Source organism: Alosa sapidissima, chromosome 16, assembly GCF_018492685.1.
Source record: "Alosa sapidissima isolate fAloSap1 chromosome 16, fAloSap1.pri, whole genome shotgun sequence".
In the NCBI taxonomy this organism is placed as follows: domain Eukaryota; kingdom Metazoa; phylum Chordata; class Actinopteri; order Clupeiformes; family Clupeidae; genus Alosa; species Alosa sapidissima.
Window position 1 is genome coordinate 21,547,167 of NC_055972.1, and position 27,411 is coordinate 21,574,577.

At 44.3% G+C, this 27,411-nt stretch overlaps 4 protein-coding genes and 1 long non-coding RNA gene across 7 annotated transcripts in view; 1 reads left to right on the top strand and 4 right to left on the bottom strand.

Annotated features, from left to right (window-relative positions):
* The window catches only part of LOC121685895, a 9,243-nt gene extending 3,951 nt beyond the window's left edge, over nucleotides 1-5,292 (bottom strand). Inside the window, exon 1 of the long non-coding RNA XR_006023467.1 lies at nucleotides 5,256-5,292. This is a non-coding gene — a long non-coding RNA (uncharacterized LOC121685895). The remainder of the gene's footprint in view (nucleotides 1-5,255) is intronic.
* A 548-nt stretch (nucleotides 5,293-5,840) lies between these two features.
* On the bottom strand, nucleotides 5,841-18,550 carry npm3 (nucleophosmin/nucleoplasmin, 3). 3 transcript variants are annotated; one of them, XM_042066741.1, is made up of 6 exons: nucleotides 18,331-18,550; nucleotides 18,030-18,115; nucleotides 17,736-17,855; nucleotides 17,406-17,499; nucleotides 16,951-17,061; nucleotides 5,841-5,857 (listed from the first exon to the last, which is right to left on the bottom strand). In XM_042066741.1, exons 1-5 carry the CDS (start codon nucleotides 18,404-18,406, stop codon nucleotides 16,964-16,966), a joined length of 474 nt encoding a protein of 157 aa, XP_041922675.1. In that variant the 5' UTR covers nucleotides 18,407-18,550; the 3' UTR covers nucleotides 5,841-5,857; nucleotides 16,951-16,963. The 3 variants fall into 3 exon arrangements, with proteins under 3 accessions (XP_041922675.1, XP_041922674.1, XP_041922673.1); XM_042066740.1 differs by having other exon boundaries at nucleotides 5,848-5,873; XM_042066739.1 differs by lacking the exon at nucleotides 5,841-5,857 and having other exon boundaries at nucleotides 16,058-17,061; nucleotides 18,331-18,548.
* arl3a (ADP ribosylation factor like GTPase 3a) lies at nucleotides 10,253-15,071 on the bottom strand. The gene is made up of 6 exons (XM_042066738.1): nucleotides 14,969-15,071; nucleotides 14,090-14,233; nucleotides 13,395-13,511; nucleotides 12,912-12,962; nucleotides 12,454-12,639; nucleotides 10,253-11,921 (listed from the first exon to the last, which is right to left on the bottom strand). Exons 1-6 carry the CDS (start codon nucleotides 14,969-14,971, stop codon nucleotides 11,874-11,876), a joined length of 549 nt encoding a protein of 182 aa, XP_041922672.1. The 5' UTR covers nucleotides 14,972-15,071; the 3' UTR covers nucleotides 10,253-11,873.
* A 43-nt stretch (nucleotides 18,551-18,593) lies between the features above and the next one.
* Nucleotides 18,594-20,315, top strand: setd6 (SET domain containing 6, protein lysine methyltransferase). The gene has a single exon (XM_042066719.1). It carries the CDS (start codon nucleotides 18,794-18,796, stop codon nucleotides 20,183-20,185), a length of 1,392 nt encoding a protein of 463 aa, XP_041922653.1. The 5' UTR covers nucleotides 18,594-18,793; the 3' UTR covers nucleotides 20,186-20,315.
* A 430-nt stretch (nucleotides 20,316-20,745) lies between these two features.
* Nucleotides 20,746-27,411, bottom strand: part of oga (O-GlcNAcase) — a 16,583-nt gene continuing 9,917 nt past the window's right edge. The window contains exons 11-16 of the mRNA XM_042066694.1: nucleotides 27,181-27,266; nucleotides 25,803-25,907; nucleotides 24,846-24,937; nucleotides 24,523-24,715; nucleotides 24,207-24,366; nucleotides 20,746-23,074 (exon numbers count right to left, since the gene is read on the bottom strand). Coding sequence (XP_041922628.1) covers nucleotides 22,938-23,074; nucleotides 24,207-24,366; nucleotides 24,523-24,715; nucleotides 24,846-24,937; nucleotides 25,803-25,907; nucleotides 27,181-27,266 — 773 coding nt within the window. The 3' untranslated portion in view covers nucleotides 20,746-22,937. The remainder of the gene's footprint in view (nucleotides 23,075-24,206; nucleotides 24,367-24,522; nucleotides 24,716-24,845; nucleotides 24,938-25,802; nucleotides 25,908-27,180; nucleotides 27,267-27,411) is intronic.

Sequence of the window (27,411 nt, forward strand, 5' to 3'; positions counted from 1 at the left end):
GTGGGCCAGGGTACGGTCAAAGATGAATCATAAGACCAGAGACGGTTGATAAAGCATATATGTATATTAAGGATCTTTGATAAGACGATTCACCAATGGAACGAAATGGCACTAGTTCCTGACTCCTAAGTAGGCGTGTCAAAACAAACTTTTCTATGAATAAGCAATAATAACATAAACATATAATTTTGTATAGTATTTTACAGTCATTGTTTGTGTGTGATGCCAATGAAACACTCTTTCGGACACGGAATGAATAATTTCATTTTGCCCCGTTAACCGAGCTAGCTAGCTAGCTAACGTTAGCACAGTAAACGGAAAGTGAATGGGAATGTTCGCTAGCTAGCTAGCAGCTAAGAACTTTGGTTAAACTTATATATTGTTGCAAACAAACCTGAAATAACATATGTTCAGCAACTTTGTGCTAGTCTACTAGTTCTAGCAAAAATATGTTAGGTTAGTTTATCAACCATCTCTGAGTCTAGAGCCTCTGAGAACAGGTGGCTGTGCACCAGAGCTTTGAGGAGACAGTGACAGATCACGAACAAAGCTATTTTTGTCTTTATTTGTTTCGTTGGAAAATACAATTTCAATGTCGGAATGTTAGGGAGACATGTGGCTTTTAGAAAATGGGTTCAAAACTTACATCGCTGAATGTAGGGCTAAGGGATTGGTCATATTCCGTGAATTTTTATTTCTCCCATAGAAATACATAGACACTGGACCTCCCGCTAGACTCCTAAATGGGCGTGACAGCTTCGAACCCCACGTCACAACGTGCCCGAATTTACCCTCTTATGAATCGTCTCGCTTTATCAACTGTCTCTGGTACGGTCTGTGACACTGTCATCATGGTAGCACTAGACTCTCATGTCTTATTTATGGGGTTCAATGCGGCAAGTCCCCCCAAACTGGCTGTCTACCTCACCACTGCTGCTTGATAACAAACCCATCTCATTATCACACTCAGCAACTGTCAACAGCTCAGCTGAATTCCATTTTTATTCTCCTCTCTGCTTCCCCTTTTTATAGCTGTGGGTGGACATGCCATATGCTTCTAGAAGACTCCATAAGGCGTTTGTTTTTCTGCTTTTTTTCCAACTCTCTTCATCCCTCCCCCACTCTCCCTCTGTCTTCATCACATTGTCTTTCTCTCCCGCTGCTGAAGGTTGCTTGTGCTCAATATTTGTGCACCTGTCACCTGTGTGTGTGTGTGTGTGTGTGTGTGTGTGTGTGTGTGTGAGTGTGTTGGTGTTGGTCTGGATGCCCTGACAAATAACCTTCAGCAGGATGGGCAGAAGAAATGCGCCAATTTGATTATCTGGTGTTTTTTTATTCGACTCAGTCCTTTGTGTTTGGTACATTTGCTGTGCCTATGTAAGTATTCCTGTCTGTGTGCTGTTGTTAGTGGTGAGCTTGTATGTGACTACATAGCCATGTGCTGTCAGCCCTGACATGCAAAACTATATATCTGCTTCACAAGTTCCCTTTTAGGAGAGAGGACCTTTTCTAATGGCCATTTGAAATCCTTGTGTTTGGCAAGCAAAGGTGCAGACACAGAGGGGCTGGATATTGATCTGTTTTTGTTCAATATGTCAGATCCATCTGAGCACCAGCCCCCGTGGTACCCATTGTAGGCTGATTTGTGTGTGTGTGTGTGTGTGTGTGTGTGTGTGTGTGTGTGTGTTTTAGCGTGGCTGTGGGGGCTTTAACGACATGCATATTACAAGTGCGCTGAGCAAGGCACATGTGTGGCAGCTGACGAGATTAAAGAGAATTCGCCATGAGATCCTCCCCACTCACTCATGTTTAATTTAAAGCTGTCCAGGGATAGAGAGTAGCCTCAAACGCATGTGGATTCCTCCACCCCTTTCAAGCACACGTTGTTTGGGATCCCTATTGTTACCACTGCAGGGCTTCAACTCCAGTGTCGTGTCTGCTGGATTAATGGGATCTGGCGATGAATATTATAAGCTGATTTGACACCAAAAAGGAGGTAGAATTGTTGGGGGGGCTTCTTTGTCATCTTTCCGAGGCTGGGACGGGGAGTGTTTACTGTTAGATGCCAGCTGCAACTGTGGCATTTATGGAGGCTTCAGAATCCCCCTCCCCAACTTGGTGCGCTCCTGACAGTCAAAGTCAAGCTCACGGTGGTGAACATCTGCATCAGTCCACCCGCAACCTTTGGCACCCTTCTGTTTTTATCTCCGCACCTTGACCTTCTCTCCGACTTCCTGGTCGATGCTGGCAGTGCCCCTCCCCCTCCCAGCCTGGGGCTGTCTGAGGGCGGTGCATGCCTGTCTATTGCGTATATGCCTGTCTGGGTTACAAAAAAATACACTCTCACACACACATGTGGTAAATCTGTGTGTGGGAGGAGTGACACTTCAAAGAAATCCATTGAGGTTTAATATCTGGCAGAAAGAAGGGGGGGGGCGGGTAGTGACGGTAGAGCTAGTAGCAGAGTTCCTTTTGCGGTTTGTTCTAAATGTGCAACATTTGCGCCATTTGTTGGTGATATTGTGTGTTGCGCCAGAGTGCAGGAACTCCCAGCAGCCTTGGCGGCGGGAGCAAGGACCAGGCAGCCCAGAGGCCAAAAGCCGCTGGCCTCAGACTAGAGGCAAGCTTCAGGCTCCAGCAGGGCCAGACAGACACACAGAGGTAGAGCCAGACGTTAGTGCTCACCATCTTAGGACAGACGCACAGTCAGGTTTAGTCCCTGGGGTCAGACACTGGCACTAGGTGAGAGTGTGGGACAAAGTGTGTGTGTGTGTGTGTGTGTGTGTGTGAGAGAGAGTGAGTCTGTGTGTGTGTGTGTGTGTGTATGAGAGAAAGTCAGGTAGAGAGAAAGAGAGGGGAGAAAAAGAATGTATGCAGACAGAGAGAGGGAATGCAGTGAATCAGATAGATTGAGTGTGTGTGTGTGTGTCTGCAAGATAGAGAGACAGAAAAAGAAGGATGAAGATGAAAGGATACATGTTAAACTGTCAGGCACACCTCAGTAGTCTGTTTTGGGGCTTTATGGCATGCCCAACATTCTATTCAGTGTGCAGAATTAAGATTTCTGCCGTCCAGCACATTGTGCCTTCAATCCCTAAAGCCAGGGGAGGATAATCCACAATCCCACTTAGGTGTACTGAGGCGGGCTGGCACAGGTGCATGAACAATACGGCCAGAGCCCAAAGGTCTGTCAGGTGGAGAGAGAGAAGGGTGGATGGGTGGATAGATGGAGGCAGAGGAAGGGGGTGGGGGGTGGGGTGCATTGTGTTCTAACCAACCTGAAGTGGTTTGGTTTGGTAGGAACATGCTGAAAGAGGCATTGCTTTTAAAGTCTTATACAAATCAAGTCAAGGCGAGTCTTATGTGATTCCTTTCATGCAGCACTGCAACTCCACACATATCTGTAACATGAAAAAGAGACCTTGGAAGATCTAAAACAGAGGACAAACAAATGAATGCACAGAGCCAGGCACTGGCATAGATTTAGCACAGGAAAGAGGTTTGACCTCCCCACCGTGTGTTTCTCAAGAGTGCTTCAACTGAAGTCACCTCCTGATAACAGGCTGAAAATATACGTTGCTTGACAGCTCAGCCCAGTGTACTGATTGACTGTGCAGGATGTTTGACAGAGAGTGCCAACCTAGAGGATAGAGAAAGAGTGTGAGAAAGAGAGGAGAGGGCGAGAGGTAGAGAAGTGGCTGAAAGAGACAGACATAAATGTGTGTGTGTGTGTGTGTGTGTGAAAGACAGACAGAGAGAGAGAGACAGAGAGAGGGTGAGAAACATGAGTGGAGCCATTTTAAAATTGATGTTTAAGCCGGGGATCTGAGGGTCACAGCTTACCCCTTCCAGCCAGGCCCCTGAGGCGGGGAACCGGTCTGGGCAGCCCTGCTCCCTGGTGGCTCTGGAGCACCACAGGCCCTGCAGTCAGGCCCGCAGCCTCCAGCCCATCCTCCACCTCCTCCTGTGCCACACGCTCCCACCAGAACAGGGCTGCCTCAGGGTCGCCGAGAGTGCCGCACCAGGACACTCCTGGAACCGCCGGGTCCTGTGTGAAAGTTTAAAGCGTAACTCACCAATATGCATCCTAGGGTGTTTTTGTGAGTGTATGTACCCAAGTCAAACTTTCGTTTAAAAGTATAATTAAAGGGACACCAGGCAACGTTTTCGTGTTAATTAATCATCTTCGTAAGTCGGTATATGGTTGAATTATTCATTACAGAGCGAATGAAGGCTCTCCCGCCCGCCCCTACAGCCTGTATGAAGAACATTCCACTTGCAAGTTCGGTGTATCCTACCCACCGACCGAAGCAGGATCAGTTTACAGCACAGAGGCAGGCTAACGAAATGCTAGATTGTTGCAAACTTGTGTATAATGGCAGAGCCGGCGAAGAAGCAGAAAAAACCCTTGACGGAAGACGCAAAGAAAAGGAAAAGAGCTTCAGACCGAGCAAGGGGGAGTTTCGTAGAGAAAAAGCATCAGGCTTGCCTGGTGTCCCTTTAAGTCCGAAGCGTCACTTTTAAGCCTGTATGCGATGTCGCTTTTGGGTGAAATGGCCTTTTGAATGGGAATCCTAGGGGCACTACTATTTTGATACATGATCGCATCAAAATCACTATTTTTAAAACACTAAGAAGGCTCAACACAACATGAAACTTTGATGGAAGTATCATCAGTGTCTCTACACATGAACTCGAGCACTGAGAACATTGTGTACACAGAGTTTACTAAAAGAAAGGTTTTGAACGACTCACTAGTTTTTTCTGCTCGCCGTCATCTTGCCAGTCAAGGAGTGAGTTGTCCAAAACCTTTCATTTTAGTAAACTATGTGTATCAAAATAGTAGTGCCCCAAGGATTCCCATTCAAAAGGCCATTTCACCCAAAAACGACAACGCAGACAAGCTTCAAAGTGCCGCTTCAGACGTAATTATGAACGAAAGTTTACATTGTTTACATCGGATACATTCACAAAAACACCATAGGATGCATTTTGACGAGAGTTACGCTTTAAAGCGAGGGAGTTACAGGTACAGAAACAGACACAGGAGCAGGAAGTGGATCACAAGAGCCTTGCCTGGCCCTCCAGGGTGTGACGTTGTGCAGGAGCGAGGCATGCAGGGATGGTGGCTCCAAACACAAGCGGCCACTGTTCTGTTTCAGTTTCACAGAGCTGGGTGACTGTGACAGGATTTTTGGGGTTGGCTTAAGAACACATTCACAGGAGCACATTCACATTCACACACACATGCACACACATACATACATACACACACACACACACACACACACACACACACACACATACACACACACACAGACACGCCATGTGTTAGAGCCTTTAATCCAAGGGTGTTTGTGTTAATAATTTGGGGACTACTCAGGTAACACAGACACAGTTTCTCATCAGGACTGACATAGTACACACACACACACACACACACACACACACGATACTCACGCACGGTACTGCTGGTCGAGCATGCGCATGCACGCACGCACGCACACGCACACACACACACACACACGCACTCATTTTCCCCCTTACAGGAACATGAGATGAGAGCAGAGTGAGGACCACTCTGTGCGCCACACTCCTCTGTCACCATTCAGAGTAAGATGTGTTCGATTAGCCCGCAGAGCCCAGGAAGCACTGGTGTGCCCTGGGAGAAGGAGAAAGAAAGGGGGAGAGAAAGGAAAGAAGGAGTGGAGGAGGAGGAGGAGGAAGAGGCACTAGCGGCTGCCGTGGGCCTGCCGGCCTCCGGGGCAACCAATGCAAACAGCAGCTGCACCACAGCTGACACTTGCAGAGCTGACAGAATCACCCACAACCAACCCCACTGTGTGTGTGTGTGTGTGTGTGTGTGTGTGTGTGTGCAGCCAGGAGGAGGAGCATGAGAGGGAAGGGGAGGGGAGAAGAGGGAGGAGATGGAGGGGGCGAGTGGTGGGGAGTGTGAAGGTGCCATGGCAACGCACAGCTGTCAAGTGCATCGGGCCGCGCCCTGCAAACACGCCGCGAGTCAGGCAGGCTTTACTGTTGGGAGAGTAGGGGGTGGCAAGGAGGAGAAAGAGGAGTGTGTGTGTGTGTGAGTGTGTGTGTGGTGAGGGGTTGGGTTGGGGGGACAGTGGTGCTGGTGGTGGTGATCATCGCTCACTGACACCTGAGCACACAAACACCCACACGCCATGCAGGCATGACCAGACTCGCACCCAGCCTCCAGAAACCAGAGGTGACGACGCTCTCACTGGCTCATTTTCTTTCTTTCTGTTTCTCCCTTTCTTGCCCTATAACACACGTATGCATGCACATGTCTACATGTCTCTTACATGTGCTTTACACACACACACACACACACACACACACACACACACACACACACACACACACAGAGGCCACGTCTCTACCCTCCCCATACAAATGTTGTTCGCATGTAATTTAATGTTCCCTGCAGTGTGTTTGAATGGTGGTGTGTTTATGTAAAACTATCCACCTCGTTCTCGTTTCCAGCAGTGTGACTCATCCTCTGCAAACGCAAGCCAATGGGTTTACTGGGAGAGACTATACAGACAGGGAAGCCCCCAGGGGAAAAAAACAACAACTACCAAAAACCAGCTCCCGCCACTGGAGCAGGCGCTCACAGGGACAGAAGCCACACGTTACCAGAAGGACAAAGGACGAGATGGAAGAAGTGAAATACCATGGATCCATTCCAGAAAGAATCCATTCCAGAATTATTATTCCCCCCATAGGAATTTCCCCTTTACTGTAGCTAGGTATTGTACAGAATGTCTTTTAAGGGACCAAACAGGAGAGCAGTTTTCGCGATGAGTGAGACAAAAATGTTTCTCTCATGTTTATTTCTTCATATTTAATGTACTGAGTGTGTCACTGGAAAGTCTGAGGTAAATGTTGATAGATGAATTACAGTTATGATGAATTCCCTTTTATGGATCATTTACATAAACAGTATCGGATCATGCTTTCTTAGGAAGGCCTACCCAAGAAAAGATTCGCTCTCTTAAGGACTCCATCTTGGCCTGACTTCTTCAAACAAACTACAGGTTGATGTAATATGTGTTCCTTTGGTCATCTTTCATTTAGTGGGCATCTCTCTGAAGACAGGTCTATGGAAAAATCCATAATCAGAGGCAAAATCACCAAAATGGAGGCAGAGGAACATAATTTTCTACACAGGCACCGGGTTCAGGTTGAAGGAGCCCTGGTACGCATTAGGCTGGTCCTGCCGACATATTACATGGCCAAGTCAAACGAGGAGTGAGGATTGGCTCTGGTAGTCCAGGCAGAGCTGGGAGTCGTCCATCACCAGAAGAGAGCTGTGGGCCTCGTTATTCATCCCTCACCTCAACCACTGGGCCTGAGAACACACATGGACACTCTCTCTGTCTGTCACACACACACACTGAACACACTCATACAGAAACGCACTGAGCAGCACACAGCCTATCCACTTATCCTTGGCCAGGCTGTTACTTAAAAGTTACAGCCTAATGGGTTGGACATAAGTCCAAGAATAAGTCTAACAGAGAGGCCGCTTTTGAGGACATGTGGGGACGACGGTTCATACTGCTACAGATGTCACTGTGGAGAGAGTCTTTGTCCACTCAAGTGTGCCTGAATTGCTACATTTTCACAGAGCCTTCCATTTAGCTTGAGCCCAGTGACGCTACATCTGGAAATATGCCAATGCAGCAAAGGGACAAAGTTCAGTGAGGAAGTAATGCGAGTGTCCTTCCTCTCTGACGTGAGTGTGAATGTCACACTTTGTTCCACGGTCAGCAGAGGCATTCCCGCCACTCGGCCCTTCTGCTAGAGAAAGCAGGTTTTTCCCGTCATGGGAAAGGCAGCACCTCCTCGAGTCTTGTCTCATATCACCTATGCCTCATCTCTTACCTCTGACCCCCACGACCTCTGTGTTTACCCTTGGGCTTTGATCACTCAACCCCCTTCTCACCTTGCCACGCTGAGTGCTGCTTGCATCAGCCTGCTAATCTGAGCTGTCTCCTCCATCTTCACAGGGGGTTTCTATGAGGGATGGAGGGGGTGGGGTGGGGAGGGGGGGAGGTTATGGGTGTCCTTCATGGTTCAGAGACACCGCCTCCCTTGCCCCCCCGCCATCAACTTCCCCCCACCTCTCCTCTGCCTACCCCAACCCTCACCTCCCCCCATCTGTCTCGGCTTGTTCGGCTTTGGAGGCACCTACACCTGGGCCAAGGCCTGCCTCACCGCCCTACTAATGATGCCGAAACGCTCCTTAAATGGGTGAGCAAGCAGCATGACAGGCAGGTGGCACTACAAGATGTTGTGACCCCCCCCCCCCCCCCCCCCCTCCCCCATTTCTCCATCCCGACAGCCCCTCATCTCTCCATCTTTTCCTTATGTCTTTGGTCCCCAGGCATCCGTTGAGCACTTTATTATCGGGCATGTGCAAAGTGCCTGCTTGAGAGGATCACTAAAAGCCTTCACGAACGAGCGGAACCATGGGATCTTGGCAGCAAGGTAACGCTCGTAACCCTCAAGAAAACGCACCTCTCTCTCTCTCTCTCGTTCTCCTGTTACTTAAATCACATACATAAATCACTTACAGCTGCTGTAAGCAATGTTGCCATGCCTGCTGACTTCCGCCAGACGTGCTGACAGCAGGTGTTCCCCCTCATCCCAATGCGTGATTTACGTGTGAAATGACTGGCAGATAGGAAGCTACTTTGGGAGTTTCCTGATTCTTAACAAAGCCAGTAGAACACATAGAGCTGAATTTCATCTCTGAAATATCCCCTCAATTTCCTGCAATGTCACAAATGGATTTTGTGAATGGTTGACCTGAGCTAAGAGTTATAGGAGGGTGGAGCTACACTATTTCTTTTTAATCCCCATTTTCAGCCCCTCTTCTTATTCTTCTATTAGAAGGCACTTTTTTATGTGCTCTTTTCATTTTAATGCATTAAGGCTGTAGGCTATTTTGTGATGCAAATGTACAGCAATTTTCTTTGTATGAAATGTAGCATATAGATTAATAAATGGGCCAGGGCTTTAAATAGTTCACTCACTACACCCACACACTACACACAGTCAAGCCTACAAGCCTACAAACACATCCAGTTGTGGATCCATAAAGAATACACCTTCTAATAGATATGGTCCATCCATTCAGCTGATTAGTTGCAAAAGAAATAAAATACAGAACATGAATATTTGTGTCCCAAAATCAATGTGCAAATCACCCGCTGAGCAGCTGCTCTGGATTAATATTTGTGAACATATTGTCCCCCATCTATCTTCATCTACTTTTATGCTGCAGGATGCAGAAACACCATTGTCTGGCTGGTCCTTGCACCATCTAGACGTAATATATTCTGTAAATAGTATATTTTAAAAATGAGACAGAATGAAAACAAAGCAACAATTGTACAGAGAGTCAGTACAGTAAAAGCCTCGGTCAATTTCAGTGGCACTCCAATAACTCTTTAAAAACAGCAGGTCTGGACAGGATAACGGGAGGTCTTGAGAGGTTGCCATAGTTACATCAGGTTTGCTGTTGGTTCAAAATTATCACTGGCATCTGAGTGTGTACGTGCATGTGTGTGTATACGAGTATGGTTTTCCTGCCACAACCACATCTCGGTTCTAAATCACTAAGGTAAGGCCTCTCTGTCCTACAGAGACCATTGATCATCTATTCAAATAATAACAGTCACAGAGAGACTGCACATTTCCATGTGGTAATGAGCAGAGAATGGGGAATAAACAGACTCAACTAGACTTGAATCTGGTATGGTGTCATTGTTGGAGCAAATTGGTCCCTGTGGACTACCTTGCTTTTGTTTGGGTTTGGGGGAAAAAAGAACTGTGCAGCTCTTAAAATATTTCTTCAGCAAATATGCTTCCATCCTCTGCTTAAATGCAGGCACTGCACTTAAATACTCATAGAATGCTTGTGGTCCAATCAAATGCCAGGGCTGGAATTAACTCATGTGTAATTGTTGTCTTATATGCACCAATATGCCCTTGACCCACCCACTTTGTACTCTAAACAAGAAGCAGCTGAATATCTATCCCTATGCAAGAGAAACTTAAGAGAGGAAAAAAGAATGTGGATTATTTCCTCAAGAGGAAGGGGACACAACAGATGTACAGTACAGCTCGGCTCAAACTGGTGTTATAAAATGATTGAAATAAAACAAGAATAAAACAGGTTGCCGATTCAACCTTAACCATCTGCACACGGACCTGCTGCTGCTGTTTGACATTTTATTGGGACCAGCAGAAAACATACCCAAGCATATCCTCATTCTTTCTTTTATAAATCACACTTGATTTCATATAAAATACTATTCAGAAACAAAGCAAACATCACACACATTCAAAGCAATAATCCATGATACTCAACAGACACAACATTAGAAAAGCATAAACAGAAAAGCACTTTCACTTTACAGTCCAGTTTAAAATACAGGTGCTCTTGAATTTACAATCAAACCTGAAAGGTCCACATGTAATGAATGTTAACATATATAAGGTGACTGTGGAAATGTATACAGGAACACAGGAAAATGCACACATGCATGCATACATGCACAATGCACACAGATATTCAAAATGTGCAATGATGGAACTTCCACAGAAAACTAGTGCACTAGTGTTCCAGAAATGCTAGGTAGGTAGTCTGTTCGACCTGTTTCCATGGTATCTGTCAGTCATTCACTCCTTTCTGAGTCCCAGGGGAGGGAGGGAAGGTAGGAGGGAGGGAGAGAGAAAGAGAGAGGAAGAGAGACAGAGGGAAAGAGAGAGGAAGAGAGAGAGAGAGCTGGGACTCTGAGAGTGCTGTAGTTGCAGCAGATATGTGCATGACATGAACAGAGGCAGCTCGCCCTGGCATTGGTCTCAGCTGAAACACAGTGTGGCTGTGACGGCGGCTCACCCGTTCACTCTTCACCTCCAACCAGATGCACAGGGCTTGGATCACAACAGTGCACTGAATGAATGTCTATATAAGTGTGTGCCCATGAGTGTGAGAAATGTGTGTGTATATGTATACACACACACAAAATATATATGTACTGTATCTTTTTAAAAAACGAATTAACAATTAAAGTAGGATTCAATGTCTTTGAACAAACTAAAGAAATGCACCTAACCCACTCCCACAAGACATACATCACATATGCTAATGCTTCTAGAGAGCTTAGAAAAGTCACATCGTTCTTGTGGGCATGGCAATGACAATGTTGCAACAGTCACACACTCTCAAGTCTTCATACTTCATATGCAATGTACACAGCACACCACAGCTGCTTTTTTGATACTCAAGAGGATACGCAGTAACACTGACGACCACAGCACTCCATTTAAGGCCGAGAATATCAAAATGAATGATGAAAGACAGAGACAGCTCAAAAGAGACAGAGGTAGTGATCGAAACCGAGAGATGGAGAGAGAGAGAGAAAAAGAGAAAGAGAGTGATAGACAGAGCTCTGCAGAGACAGTTTGACATAAAATTGAAACAGACAACAGGGTGTGGGACAACACAGCGTAGTTAGCCGATAGTTGTGGAGCAAAAGTATTTCTGACATTGCCAGTTGTCCATCTGCGGTTGGGGTAGTGCTGGGGTGGGGGTGGGGGGTGGGGGGGTTGCAGGAGGGGTCAGACAGCTGCCAACTTCCTCTTCCCTGGGCGTCCACAGCTGCTGCACCAGCACAGGTCATATTCCATCAGCTGGGATCAGCTGCAGCTGTTCACTCCGAGATCCTCCCAGAGTTCTTATTGTTTGTTTAGTGTGTGTGTGCGTGTGTATGTGTGTGTGAGTGTATGTATGTGTTTCAACATTCTTTGACCAGTCCACAGGAAACTGCCTGTCACTATTTCTTCTTGGCGGTGACGTTCTTGCAAACCCAGTTCATGCCATCCTAAAAAAAAAGCCCAAAAATTACAAGCTTCTCGTCATGTAAAGGAGATGGTCCGCATCTGAGATCTGAGCTAATTCTGCAGGACCATACACAGTGGTCAGGAAACCAAATCTCTTCAGTCAAACCTTCCAGGCCTTTCCCAGCAGCTCCTCAAACACTTCACCTTCCCAGAAGAGACATATGTACAAACCGTCTTCCAACCGCAACAACCATCACTGACAAAGACGGCCAAGTCAGGCTGTCTTGAATAACAGACAGTCAATTTAATAGCCCTCAGTTAAAGGCTACAATGTTTGACTTTGCTAAAGTTCGGCTAAACCCTCTCCCTAAATAGGTTTGGCAGTTACAATCAAAAAAATATTCCTGCACTGTGCAGTATCTCTCATAACTGCTACTGTGTCACAGGGCTGTGGTAGAAAGTTCTGCTTGTCATTTCTGAGAACTACCATAAACACCCTAATTCTATACCTAATTGTAAGCTTTTTTTTGACAAGAGAGTGAAAGGAAAATGGGGAGGTGGGGGTACTCTCACCTGCACCCCCTCACCAGTGAGGGCTGAGCAGGACTGGATCTGCCAAATGCGGTCCCGGATGGTGTGCAAGTTGAGGCCCTCTGCCATCTCAGAGGCCGGGGCAGCAGTCAGCAGGTCCTGCTTGTTGGCAAAGATCAAGATGGGGACACCACTCAGCTTCTCTTCATCCAGAAGCTCTGCCAGCTCCTAACACGCACACAAAAACACACATACACACGCATGCACATACGCACGCACACACACACGCACGTCACGCATGCGCATGCACACGCACACGCACACACGCACACACACACACACACATTAACCATCTTCACATTTAGTTCAGCTAAATGAGACTACTGTGACTCAAGAGATTCCAGAGATTGCAGAGTGATTAAAATGTCCAAAATACAACACTTTTTCTGCCAGTATGTACAGTCAGTCAGTAGATAAACTATTTAAAACAGCACCCTTACCTGTCCCGTTTCTTCAAATCTTTTTCGGTCAGCGCTGTCAATTACATAAATCTGCAATGATAGCATTAGTATAATTATAACAGATACCTCCAAAATATAAAAGATCTGTTTAACTACAACGAAGAACAGTGAAGAGTTCCAAAAATGAAAATATCTTGTGTACGATACATCTAATCTCAACACCATTTTAAGATATTTTTGTTCTTGTGAAACCGAAACATAAATGTGTTAACACTAGTCAGATATCCTGCTCTCTGCTCAATAAGCAGCCAGTCTGTAATTGTATGAACTAGTTTAATTCCATGTGAGATGGGTCAGTTGGTACAGTAGTTGCTAATAGTATGAACACATGATGAAATTATTCTTGGGACAATGATGGAGCTGATGTAACTGGCACAAAGTAGGACAACTGAGGTATAGAGTGAGATGTTCCGGCTGAAGTATTGTCAGAGATGGTTACATTCCGTGAGAGATGGTGCTCACCAGCACATCTGTGTTTTCAAAGTAGTTTCTCCAGTAAGGCCTAATCTTACGCTGACCACCAATGTCCCAAACGTTCAGCTTGAAGCCCTGGGACTGCACACTTTTGATGTTGAAGCCCTGATCGGCACAAGAGCAAATGGCATTAGAGGATTATTCTGAGCATGTTCACATGAGTGCAAACAGTAATGTCAGAGAGAGAGAGAGAGAGAAAGTTGCCATTCCTGTGTCCCCGAGTCCTGAAACATACATCGTACTTCTGTTAATTTGTAAGACAGTAATAGAGTAAGAAGTGTGACTTCATGTACTGTGGGCATAGCAGCGGGTGTTTCAGATATAGCTATCAATTCTGTTTCAAGCACAAAGGCTTAATTCTGAAAATACTTTTTGTGGCGCTTGTGACATTTCAACATCCACCTACATTGGCCTTGTACAAACTACCGCTTTGAGTGTCATGTTAATTTAGTAGTTTGAATAGGCGGAGGAAAGGTCATTTATCAGAGGTGACAGTGCAAGTATTTCCCCCATTCTTCAAGAAAGAAAAAGGAGGCTCTGGTTTATTCCATGGCCACAAACCACCACAGTGTGTGCACAGTGAAACAATGGGCATGTGTGATAGACTATGGCAGGATGTGGTTGGTACCCAGCTGTGTAGAGAGGATAATCTATGTGTGTGAATGTGTGCGTGTTGACACCACCTGTGTTGGGGTTATGTGGGTAATGTCCTCAGACGCCAGCTGTTTGAGGAGAGTGGTTTTGCCTCCGTTATCTAACCCCAGTAACAGGATGCGCACCTCCTGGTCCGGGGCACTTTTTAATTTTCGTAGAATGGACAGGAGACCCTATCAAGACAATCACATTCCTCTTGAGCACAACAGGCGTATGTCTGACAGTCAATATAGTGTAACTTACATCATGTATTAATTGAATTAAAGTGTAGCTAGAAGCCAATGTAACTATAACGTTATTTCCATTAGGATATAACATTATCGGTCCAAGAAGTCGATATAGGATCCGGTGTGCCAGTTTCAGCATTAAAGTTTCATAAAAGGTAACGTTAACATAACATGAGCTACCTTGCAATGCTGGAAAATTAGAGTTCAGTAAATTACGACCTTAAACTTGTTTCTCAACAACGTCCATTTAATAATGTTTACACCGTCTGGTAATGTTAACGTTAACTTTTTAGCATTGCTAACGTTAACGTTAGAAAGTTAACGTTAACGTTGCATTATTGAAAGCTAATAAAATACACATCTTCTCAGTAACAGCACCAGTTAACGTCAATTTGGTGACTGCTATGAGATGAGCATCATCATGGTGTGGTGATTTACTGCTATCGATAGTTGATTGTCCAAGATCTCCGTAAGTTACCGTTAACGTTAGAAGCTACGTTAACGTTAATGCTACGTTTACTAACGTTAACGTTAACGTTAAAGCAAGGCAGTTGAATGGATGCATTGTTAACAAACCAGCCTCGAGGTGACTACAGTTGAATACGCTGTCAAACAAACAATTTCCGTATCGTCTCTTACAAAAAAATGCACAACTAATTGACTAAACAAACGCTAACTTACCATAATGTTGCTTCAGCTAACGTTGGGTTAGCTAGCGATATCGTTGAAGACGCCACCAAGGGTTACTAGGGGGAGCTAGATGACGTCAGAAGTTTATTTTGCAGAGCTAGATGACGTCAGAAGTTTATTTCAAAGAAAGGTTCCCTGGTAGTTTTCTGAGATTAGCCTATTCCTACTGTGTTCCATAAAATGTAATTTTACATTGTCCATATTTAGCACAACAAAGTACTAGCCTACTTTTGATAAATCACCCTTGAACTGAGCAATGTGGTCATAGGTGTTTGTTCTTTTTCTAATTTAGGGAATCAAAATTGAGATTGTCTGATCACATAAATCTTCTGTCCTCTGTGACCTGCAAGTAGGCCTACCCTACCTAGTACCTACTGCCTATCTGTGGGAGTACATGAAAAACAGACTAGTCAAGTAGGACAATACAAACTACCACATCTGTTCAAACTGAACACTGCATTTTAAGTTAACTGCAAGTTGACATTTCCTCTCAAAGCCATGTTTTGCCGTAATTGCAGATATTCCACATTGTTGCAGAAGTTAGTATTTACACAGCATGATCTCTAAACCGTATTATTTAGGCTAAAGTGACTAAGGTTGTCTATCTTTATCTGTCTGTGTTTATCTAATAATTCGGCAATATTTCTAGTGTTTAATCAAAAATAAAAAATAAACTCCAGCTGAACACAAAATATAACCCAGCATAGTTCACACGTCAGCTAAGAAGTAGGGTAGGCCTATTTGTAACATGCCAAAGTAGAGAAAACAAGCTTCATCATTTGGTCTCATGTCTACACCCTAGTGGTAACATTTAGTAAAGGAAGTTTAGGAAGGGGTAGGCCTGAAACCTGCTTGAGAGGTATGAAATGGCAAATAATAATATGACTTGCCAAAATTACAACAGATTTCTTTTTTCAGGATCAGTTATTGAAGGTGATTGCCTAAATGTGATAGAGCACTTCTATACAAGACAAAGCACAGAGCATAAGGCTTTACAAAATCTGTTTTCCAGGTCAGGAGATTTTGGTAGTCAAAGATATTTTTATCGGCCCAATTAATGCAGAAAAAAAAACAGGCAGCTTGGCATGTATGTTTTTTATATATATATATTGTACATAAAAAGGTATTTTAATTACAGTTTTAAAATGTACAAAATGGTAACTGTAGCAAACCTAAACCCTATATTGCATTACCAAAGCTTACTCAGGAACACATATTTAACATGCACCACACACCAGGTTTGAAACTAGCTGCCAGGACGAAGATGTAATGCACCAAACCTCTTTCTGTTTGGGCAACACATCGATTGAGTAAGAAATAAAAAGTCTGCTGGCACTCAACGAGAAATCTGATATAGAAATGTTGGATAGGTATTCAGATCTGCATTTATGGAGCCCCAAAAGGGACATTGAGTGAATTTATTCTTATTCGCTCACAATAGTTTTGCGTTCCCCTGCTAAGTCAAAAGTACTGTCAAGGAACACTGAACTATTTCGAAGGAACACAAAGTATTGCAAGGGGACTGCAAAAAGAAGCTCTAAAAATAAAAGTCCACCTTTTAAAAAAATAATTCCCACCATGGCCCTTTGTGGACTCCGTAAGCATTAGATAAAGGGTACATGTAAAGTAAAAATGTGAAAAAGTAGGATAACATAATAGTACTGCTTGTAAAACCACAAAATAAAATTCTTTTGACACCGCATGCAAGTAACTAAACTACTAAAAGACAGTCCTTTTCACAGTTTCACTCATCATTTACAAGTCCATAATCATTGCCATTGTATGTAGACCCCTTGTATTTGGGCCTAGTTGTACAAAAAAAAAAAAAAAAGAATCACTCATCACATTGATCCAGAGTTAATCATTGATGCACCTTCCTTTTCAAATGCTGCTGGTGGTGTACAATTAATATAAAACATATTCCCTTGGGGGGGGGGGGGTGGAGTCCATGATTAATTTAATATGGAGTGTATGTGTTTTGTATGCTCATAACTTCTGCTTCTTCTTGGCAGGTTTGATAGGCTCCAGTTCTTCCTCAAGTTCCTCTTCGTCATCAGACAAATCTGACTCATCATTTTCTGAGGCTAAAGGGAAAGAAAACTCAGTTGGTCTTCATAATTTTTAGTAAAAGGTGTTGGCTATGGGTTTTCGGTGGTGAAATTTCAGTCTGCAAGTTATTTTCAGTGAAGACAGACTGGTTTGCCATTCACCCATTCATAATTCAAACACACCATATGGTTTTGACACACCAGAATCTAACTTTTTGCCAGGCACTGCCACCTTGGTTGCATGTGTGCATGCTATGTCATATTGAATTGCCTTAGATCTAGATGTAATTTCATGAATCTATCACTGCACACAATAAGTGTAAGTAAACCCAGAGTAGCCTTTACAACCTTTTTCTCAAAACAGAGAATATTATCCTTACCAACAAGATGCATGCCACTAATGGTGACAGGACCGGTGCCAGACTTCAAACGAAGAGTGACCGGTGCCATCAGTTCAAATCCACCGAGGCTCACCTGCAGACAACACCAACAAACACCCATCATGCTTTGTAAAGTAAAAAGTACTATGTAGAAATGTAGATTTATTTCACACCTAAAGGGAAAAAGTTCAAGTGCCACTGCCAACAGTCGCCGTATCATTACATTAATGAGACTGCTAGGCAAACCAATTATACCAATGCACACCTGCAAAAGAAACAATTTGAATACTTGACTGTAGACTACAGGGGTGCATAACACAATTGCATTACCATAGGTAAGCGGGAGATGTGGAGAGATGCAACAGGTACAGATGTTTTCTTTCCTTGATAATTCATAGCGGTCACCTCAATTACGTTATACTCCTCCTTGGCACCCTCTCCGAGACAAACCTACGAAAAAGCAAGAATACAATTACTACAGTAAAACCAGAAATCAAACTAGTGATGAAATAACCAAGGGAACAACATGTTCTATGAGGTTTAAAAGACACTCCCACAGCTTTTCTGGGACAACGTGTTCCCTAGATAAACGTATAAAGGACGCCATTATTTACATCTACGAACCGTTCGAAGCTCTAGGAAATGTTCTAGATCCTCATCTTCATCTGCTTGAAACGTGTAGAACGGAACTTCTGACGACAATTCACAACCTATGAAGTTTGAAAAAGGCATACAGCTGTTAGCGAGGTAGGAAAATCGTAGTCTAAAGTGTCCTTTAACCATCCAAGAATATTAACCTCAGAAAGAGGTCGCGTTAGTTAACACAGGTACTTAACGTTGACATATTCAACAATTTTCAGGCCCAGTTTCCCCACGTGTGCATGAAGTGATTTGTTGCATGCTATGCTTAGAGAAAGGATCTTACTGAAGAGATAACTTTCCAGTCTGGATTGGCCAGGCATGCTACCAGCATCAGATGAATCGTCAGCCAAAATTGACATAATTGTGTCGATAAAGATGAACTGCAGAAAAATAAATGTATTTCTTTTTTTTCTAATGCAGATATTGAACGACTTGGCAGCACACAAATGGCCCCCGTGAGAAGATGAACAGCATGCGAAGTGTCGCGGAATAAAAACGTCACAGTTTAGCAGAAGACGCGCTGGTGACGTTGCAAGGCAGCGACTTGTTTTCCTCGAAAAATATAACACGCTATCGTCGTAATTCGTGGGTACCGAAACGTGGGCATAGTTTTGATTTTGACTGGAGACTTTTACATTTTTTTGGCCATGGTAACGGCTGCTTATAGGTAGGTCTCTGTTTTTTCACTTCATTATTTCCAACACGAATGAAAACCTTAGTTCTGTCATAGTTGTTCGTGGAAGGAAATGGCAAGTGACGCTAAAAGACCAAAGTGGGAGGCAGAATCTGCAGACATCGTGGATGAATCGCTGCAATCATTTTTACAATGGTGCCATAAAGTTGAACTAACCATAAGCAACAAGGTCTATCTTTCAAAGGAAGGCACTGTGGCAAAATATGGGATGTTGGCCAAACAGGATATAGATGAAGGAGAACTTCTATTTTCTATCCCTAGAAATGCTCTGCTTAACCAGCAGACTTCGAAAGTTAAAGATGTGCTTGAGGAGAGTAAAATGACTCTCGAGAACACATCTGGATGGGTTCCTCTCCTCCTGGCTCTTATGTATGAGTACACCTGTCCACAATCCCACTGGACGCCATACTTGTCCCTCTGGCCTGACTTTAAGGCCCTGGACCACCCTATGTTTTGGTCAAAAGAGGAAAGGGACAAACTGCTGAAGGGAACAGGAGTTCGCGAGGCAGTGGAAACAGACCTGACCAACATTCAGAAGGAATACACTGATATCGTGTTACCATTCATGCGGTTACACTCAGACCTGTGGGATCCAGAGAAACACACACTTGACCTCTACAAAAGCCTGGTTGCATTTGTCATGGCATACAGTTTCCAGGAGCCCCTAGAGGATGAGGAAGAGGAGGATGACAAAGATCCCAACCCTCCAATGATGGTTCCGATGGCCGACATGTTGAACCATGTGTCCAATCACAATGCTAACCTAGAGTATACAACAGATTGCCTGAAAATGGTGGCCCTACGTGACATCCATGTAGGAGAGGAGATCTTTAACACCTATGGCGAGATGGCCAACTGGCAGCTTCTTCACATGTATGGTTTTGCGGAGCCACATCAGGAGAACACCAACGACTCTGCAGACATCCAGATGTCCATTGTACACAAAGCAGCTCTGCAGCTTAGCCAGACTGAGGAGGACCAACGCCTGCTCACTGAGAAGTGGAACGTGCTTTGCGACATGGAGATGGTTGGAGACGTGGGAGCATTCATCTTCGGCAAAAAGTGTTGCCTCACTGACACCGAGCTCTACACGACGCTGAAGATCCTGTGCATGGAGAAAGACGAATTCGAGGTGTTCCAGGAGGAAAGGGAGTGGGAGGAGGTGGACGACGAGGACGAGATGGCACAGGCTTTATCTAATGAAGGTCTGCCAGGGTTGGCTCCAGCCTGGCGAAAACTGCTGTATACAGCAGTTGGCATTACTCTGGATTGTTATGAGGAGAGCCTTGAGGCAGACAGAAAACTTCTGGAGGACCAAGAAGTCTTGGCCAAGCTGGACAGCCGGAGCAGAATGGCACTTCAGGTGCACTACGGCCAGAAGAAGATTCTGCAGCATCTTCAGTATCTCACTCAGTCTGGTGCCAGTACATCCAAAACATCTTGAAATATGTTATAATCTGCAGTTGGTGCATCTCTATTGTAAGAGTTAAACATGCTTCTGTAAAACAATTTAGAACTTTGAATTACTTGTCAAGTTGCTGATAAATAAACACTTTTCCACCTTGGGCCCTTTAGAACATGTTTGTCTTGTTTGATCTTGTAAATGGTACCAGAATGGGACCTGAAATCTGAAAATGAGACAGTCAATCAGCCATTTGGGCTGAATGGTGCAATTGATCCACTGCTTCTAAGCAAAGTTTTAATGAATTATCCCGGTTCATTCATCCAAGATGACTAAACAATATGTGCATTGTTAGATAAGACACTTAAATGAAATGGTTGAAAAATTAGTGTACTGACAACAGAACATTTCTCTTATTTATAGAAGACAACCCCTGATTTCCTCAATCTCTCATGTACTAAATGGATAGATAGATAGATACTTTATTGATCCCCAAGTAAACATGGGAATGTTCTGGGATCAATGGGTTGACAATGGTTTAATAAACTCTGATGAAGTTGATTAGACAATTCTGAATTCATGAAATCAATGTCAAAGACACATTAATTGAACATGTTTTATTATTATTATTAACAATAATAACCATCTTACATACAAATCTTACAGAAAGGATACCAACATGACCCCCCCTCCCACCCCAACCCCACCCCCACCCCCACACACAACATTCCAAAAAATGGAAATATTCACCTTTTTTCTTTTAAATATGTACACACACCATTACACCTTCAATAAATGTTTGAGCAATTTCAGCCCTTGTCATTTCTGGGTGATCTGTTTTTCCTCCGCAGTAACAGTATGGAGGTAAGACATGAGAACGGTTCATGGGCCAAAAGTGAAGTTGTGATTTACAAAAACACCACAAGAATAACCAGGGAGTCTAATGGGCTGGAGAGGGATTCCCCGTGAACACCACCTGAAAACAAGGTGATTACTTTTCAGTCCCTGTGACCTCTTAGGGTTACCAATTAAGTAGAAAATCAAATTTCAATAGAATATGCACAGGAATGAAGGAGGTGGAAGACCACTTGGCAGTCTGACTGGGCAAAGACGCCCCACTCCTGGGTATGAAATCCACTTCACCGTTCGTGTGCCTTTCTTTCAAAACCAAAATAAAAGTCAAGGAGGCCAAGAGTATGTGGCAAAATAAGATATTTTGACCAAAGTGCTTCATCTTCATTTTAAATCTTGAAAACAATACACCTAATTATGTAAAACATGGAAATGCTGCCACGGGAGGCCTCGTCTCTTCTGTGATGGTCCCATGCCTACCATGGCACCAGTCACTATGGAGACATCTGTCCTCACTTTGGCAACTGTGTTACTGGACACAAACTGAGAGAAGATCAATACAGACAGCAAAACATCTCTAGACATTTAGGTTATATTACAGGACCAACATATCGAATTAAAAGCTTCACTGCATTAAAAAGTTATTGGCTGCTGGTCTATTTGGAAGCTCTTCATAGTATACATTTAGAGCAAATAATCCGAATTGGACAGGTTGATTTCAACTGTGAAATACAAAGTTGGTCAAAGTTAGGAGCAGGTCTACCTCTATAGTTGGTTTTCCTGACAACCAAGATATCCCACAAGCTTTCCTCCATCTAGCTTCACTTGTCATCAAAGTTCCAGAAAAAAAAAAAAATGTATCCCATTACATGAACATATGGGAGAAGGCAACAGGCCTAAAGGCAATTCTGTGCTCAAGCAAAACCATCACAGAGCCACTCTTGATATCAAAAGTATGGATGGTTTGAGACCACACTGCTTTCATGGCACTGCTATACTGGTCCATATATGAATAGTTGTTTCAGGACCGGCGAGCCTCTAATGTCCATACATTTGACCTTCATGTGTGAGGACCTCACAAGGTCACCATCACCCCTGGGCGGGGAGCAGAGAAGCCCACTGACTCCCAACATCGGTTACACAGCTGATGTCTATCACTTACTGGCCATGCTGTTTAAATACACCATGATGTGCTTAGTTGGTGAGAGTAGTTCCAAGAAAAGGCTGGAATACGAGTGGACAGATATAATCTGGCTCAGGCACGCTAAGGGCCTCTGGGGTCCTGCAAAGGCCAAGTCTGTATGAGATTCAGGAGGGCCTTGCTCTTCACAGCCTCACGTCTAGGGGTTTACTCCTGTTACTTTCTCTCTCATTCAGGCACACATTCCTCTCATGCTCACTCACTCACTTACACCCTCACGTACAAAGCACTCGCAACAAAATTCATATTCAGTCCACCATGTCTCTCTCACACACACACACAAACGAACGAATGTAGAGGGAGACCGATAATGGTGGTTCAGCCTCAACCATCTGAGCATGCATAGTACAAGTGCCCTTCATTTCCAAGGATACTGGAGAGTCATCCCTCTCCAGCCCAAAGGAACACTGCACCTCCCCTTCAAGCCCCACCCTCTACCAGAGTTCCGAGTGCCTGAGCAAAGGGTTTAAGTGAAAGGGGAAAAAAGGTTCACTTAAGCAACAGCATTCTACAGAAACCTTCAGTGCACAACTTCAGAATAGGCTACCTTGGTTAAAACCTTATTGTTGAGGTGAACTACAAGAAAAAGAAAAACACAAGGAAAGCAAAGTAACCACTGAGTCTTGAAAGATTGCAGACATATTGAAGGCCTTTGTTTGACACTGTCTGTGCTCTTCCTTCCAACACCATTCCTTTTAAGATGTCTTCCCTCACGCTCTTCTAAGACCACATTCCAGAGGCTCATAAGCTTCTCCCCATAATGATGATGTCTTTGGGAAAGCCTTCCATCTTGGCCACCTCGAAGCAGCCCAGTTTGCTGTAAAAGTCCAACATCCTCTTATCCATCTGCCTCACTTCACAGAAGGCACCGTGAGAGCCTGGGGGAAACAAAAACAAAGGAGAAAATAAGGAAAGAGGGGGGTTAGGAGGGGGAGCATACCAGTGAGCATATGAGACAGAGTGAGATAACAATGGTGCGAAAAGATCAGGTGATACAAGTGAGGGTGTGTGTGAGAGAGAGAGAGAGAGAATGACTGAGGGGAAAAGATCAAGTAATACAAGTGAGGGTGTGAGATGAGAGACAAGGGAGAGAGAGAGAGAGAGAGAGAGAGAGAGAGAGAGAGAGAGAGAGAGAGAGAGAGAGAGAGAGAGAGAGAGAGAGAGAGAGATCAGGTGAAGGAAACCGCCCTCGTGGGCCTTTTCTCATAAAAGCTTTTAGTGAAGTAGGTGAGGAGGTGAAGGTCACTTAAGTTGAAGAGTCGGAAATTCAACACCCAATCAAAAATGAGAAAAACATGGAGAATGAAAAAAAAAAACCTGCTAGAGGCTGGCTGTTTTTAGTGAGGAGAAGGGACCACACACAGATCAAACCCCACGACAGCACTTGACTGCGAGCCATGTTTTCCCAGGTCCAGTAGCCAGGCCCTCTTTTTTTCCCTGTGGCTCCCGCTGCTCCCACTCCTTCTAACTCCCCCCCCCCCCCCCCCCCCCCCCATCACTCGCTCACATTAAACAGTGATTATCCACATGGTGGCATTCATGGGGAGCTGGAGATTTACCATTCTGATGGCCAACAGTCATGCCTGAGAGATCTCGCCCTCTGAGGGTCAGTCTCAACCTCACCTCTCCTATTCCTCATGCCATTGGCTTAGAGGGTGGATTACACTACTCAGCAAGACATTCATCCTTTTTCAAAGACTTAATAGTGTCTAATAGTGAAGAATTGATGAAGACCTGCCACTGTTATAATGCAGTCATAAGAGTGCAGCAATATGGGTTTCAAAATGGTCTACCTTCTTGTTGTGGTGGATTTATTTTTATGGTTATAAAATGTCAACCAAATGTCAGAATTGGCATAAGCTGGTGTTAAACACATAGTAGAGGCATAACCACTACTTAAATATTGAAATAATATGTAACTACTACTGACTAGCTTTAAAAACAAAGAAACTCAAAAACACAGTAACAGCTGATCCAATGACTGGACTGGTATGCCCCTGCAAAACGTACCATTGGCTTTCAGTGAGGAAAGAAGGCATCCCATCATGCTTTTGGCCACGCTGGGGTCAGTGACCTTAGCATGGATGTCAACCTTTATGAGAGATGGAAAGTTCCCAAGGAAGGACTCAGGCAGACCCTCCTCCTCCTCATGGAAGCTCAGGATCATTTTCTACAACAGGAAAAGTGATGTTAGTTCAATATAACAGGGCACGGTGACGATATGGCCGTGAGACACTAGAATTCTGAGAATAGTGACTAACTTGGCATACTGGAAGTTATTACAACAGTATGAGGAACACACGCACACACACACACAAACGCTTACCTCAGCCTCAGAAAGCTCTTTGTCACCCTCGGGCTTGGTGTACTTCTCCTGCATGCAGGGGATCCAGCTGACTTTGCACTTCTTGACAAAGGGCTTGACATCCATAGTACCCAAAGCATAGCCACAGATCCCCTCCTCATCCTCCAGCACAAAGCCGTAGTCTGGGCTCAGACTCAGGAAACCGCCCACTAACCTGAAGTGGAATTGAACACAGAATATTACATTAATACTGAAACATTTATATAACAGATGGTAAACATGCAGGAAGCCAAAACCACCTGATTTTTTTTTGTCATCCACCAAATTAATTCCTCTGGACTTACCGATCTCCAATCAGATCTGGGTCTTGATCTGAGAATGGCATTTCATCACAGCCTTCAGTGTACATCTCTCTGCAGATCTGGTAAATAGATGCCTGAGGAAAAAAAAAAAGAAAAAAAAATCACAGCAAGAATTAACAGTGAAACTAAACAAAATGAAAAAATAATGAGACCTACAAACTGCTACAATCTACCTCACACAACTGGATTAAAAATGTGTTTATAAACACGTATAATATGTCTTGTCTCCACCGTGGGATAGTGGGAAACGTAATTTCGATCTCTTTGTATGTCTTGACATGTGAAGAAATTGACAATAAAGCAGACTTTGACTTCATGCATAAAGAGAGCCTAAATAAAGTTAACGCTATTCGGGGGGCCTTGGCATAGAAAAGTTTGCTGGTTTAATCTACGGCAAGGTTTCTGTAGATATATTATACACTTAAATGTTCGGTCACAAATTTTCACAGCACATGACCAAAAAGTATGAATGGTCTTGGGCTTCACAGCATCCTTTAAGGAGGACACTGAGCATGGCTTAACTAGATCAATGATGTCTGCAGTGGAAGCCCTCAGTGGGTATGCCATGCAGGTGGTGTGTGTGTGTGTGTGTGTGTGTGTGTGACTGCTTATTCAGCAAAACGGATCAGTAACATGGCAGATTAACCTCAAAGCACTGAGAAACTGGGACACTTCAACTGGGAATAGGAATTAGCTCCCAGCCACTGAACTCCTGGCTTCAGAGAGCAGTGATTGACTAAGAGCATTCCTCTGGCACACCATGGCTGAAGGAAGACAGCAAGAAAAGTGACGTCCACTTTGCCCTCTCTTTACCGTGAATAATCACTCTCAGAAACTCATGGAAGAGGCTGCAATGTACTCCGAGAGAGAAAGGGGGATGGGGAAGGGAGAGAAAGAAACAGATGGAAAGTGACAGAAAGAAAGGGGGAGGCTACTGACCTCATCTTTGGGGTAGTATGGCCGTATGGAATAGATTTTGGAGGTGGGCATGGATGGTGGAGGCTGGTAGAAAAGATCGTTTGCCCCATCTATTGGCAACAATCGCTGTGGAAACGCAGAAAGCAGAGCATTCAGTGCTTCTTCAAAGGAGGGTGGTCCAGTCGACCTCAGATTCCTGTCAGTGAGGCCACTGAGTGAGTTCCCTCACCTCTGTTGGTCCAATGTAGAGCAGCACAACTAGGCTAACTAACAAAGGTGCCAAAACACTGGCTTCTCTACACAAACAGGACAATTATCAATCTCAACCTGCCTGTTGTGATGGCTCTTCCACTGCCAGCAGAGGGGAGACACTCAACTTTTTTTTTTTTTTTACACACTCGTTTTTTCTTTTTGTGCTTTCATTTACATAGCACTGTGAAGCGGCGCACATTTCAAACACAAAGAAAAATGGTTGAGGGGGGGAAACAAAAGCAAAACAAAAACAAAAACAACATGTGAGGTACTTGAGGCTTGGTCTGAGAAAGGCTTGACTGACTTGAGGAGATGCTCCTTTTCCGTGCTAAAGGCGTTCGCTGCGCGGTTTGACACTCCTGTTGAGAAAAGTCATAGCGCAGCGCACACAAGGAAAAGCCCCAGGAACAAAACCCAGACAGTAAAGGCAAAGTCCAAAAGGACATCTCCAACACAAATAATAGACATAGTAGAACATAATAGACTCAATTTAATTATTTACTCATTGCCATTATTAGTACAATATAGTAATGTATACGTTTGTTCATGGAGCTTTTTTTTGCACAGGCGATCTCGCATGCGATCACGCAGGCGCAGGGGAACTGCAAAGGGGCAAGCGCGGGGGGGTGGGGGTATATTATTATAATGATTGCTTTTATTACTTTTTTAAAATGCTGTGCTCCTGTAAAGAAATGAGATGTCATGAAGAACCAAAAAGAAGATAACCCCTAAAGCAGAGTTTTGCGCGTATGGGGTCGCAGGCGCGGGCGCAGGGGGAAAAGCAGCATCTCCATGGAGCCAGCAGCTGTAAGAGACTCAAATGTTGTCATCAGTTCATATCATACACACCTTCATCGCACAGGCCCCTGTGGCTCCCCTTTCCATGTTAAAACTGAGCCCTGGGTCACCTCTCTGTTCTGCTACTGACATTAGTCTTAGCAACAGTTTTCTTGTCTTAGGCAGTTTTAGTGTTTCTACAAATGACCCGAAGTAGAGAGTGCTATATCTCAGCTGACCTTCAACAGACCAAACTCTTCCCATTTCAGCTCCACGCCAGTATATCAACCAAAACTAAAAAAAAAAAAAATATTCTACAACTTGTTTTTTAAAAAAAAAAACAATTGGCTGTGAATTCAATAGCGGATACCTGGAACTCTCCTGCTAGACCTCCCCTAAAGGCCCATGGCTCTGGGTCTCCACTTAAGAACTGTGCAGAGGACTGACTACGACACCCTGTGGGGATCACATCCAAGCGGAGAGCATTACGTGAGGGGGGAGCTCGCTGACGACATGAGGGGATCGGTGGGGAAAGGGGTTGGGGAGAGGGGGAAAGGGATGAGGTGTCTACCTCCAAATCAAAAGGAAAGGATTTTTTATT

Bases quoted from the DNA above. Each gene is read 5' to 3' on its own strand.
- arl3a (XM_042066738.1), bottom strand. The intron at 12,963-13,394 runs GTGAGCACCATC...CTATCATTGCAG, and splicing joins TTGAAAACACAGATGTGCTG to ATTTATGTAATTGACAGCGC. The intron at 12,640-12,911 runs GTAAGGGTGCTG...TGTGCGTGTTAG, and splicing joins GATTTGAAGAAACGGGACAG to GAGCTGGCAGAGCTTCTGGA.
- npm3 (XM_042066741.1), bottom strand. From the start codon at position 18,406: ATGTCAATTTTGGCTGACGATTCATCTGATGCTGGTAGCATGCCTGGC. The intron at 18,116-18,330 runs GTAAGATCCTTT...CAAACTTCATAG, and splicing joins ACTGGAAAGTTATCTCTTCA to GTTGTGAATTGTCGTCAGAA. The intron at 17,062-17,405 runs GTAAGGATAATA...CTTTCCCTTTAG, and splicing joins TAGTGGCATGCATCTTGTTG to CCTCAGAAAATGATGAGTCA.
- setd6 (XM_042066719.1), top strand. From the start codon at position 18,794: ATGGCAAGTGACGCTAAAAGACCAAAGTGGGAGGCAGAATCTGCAGAC.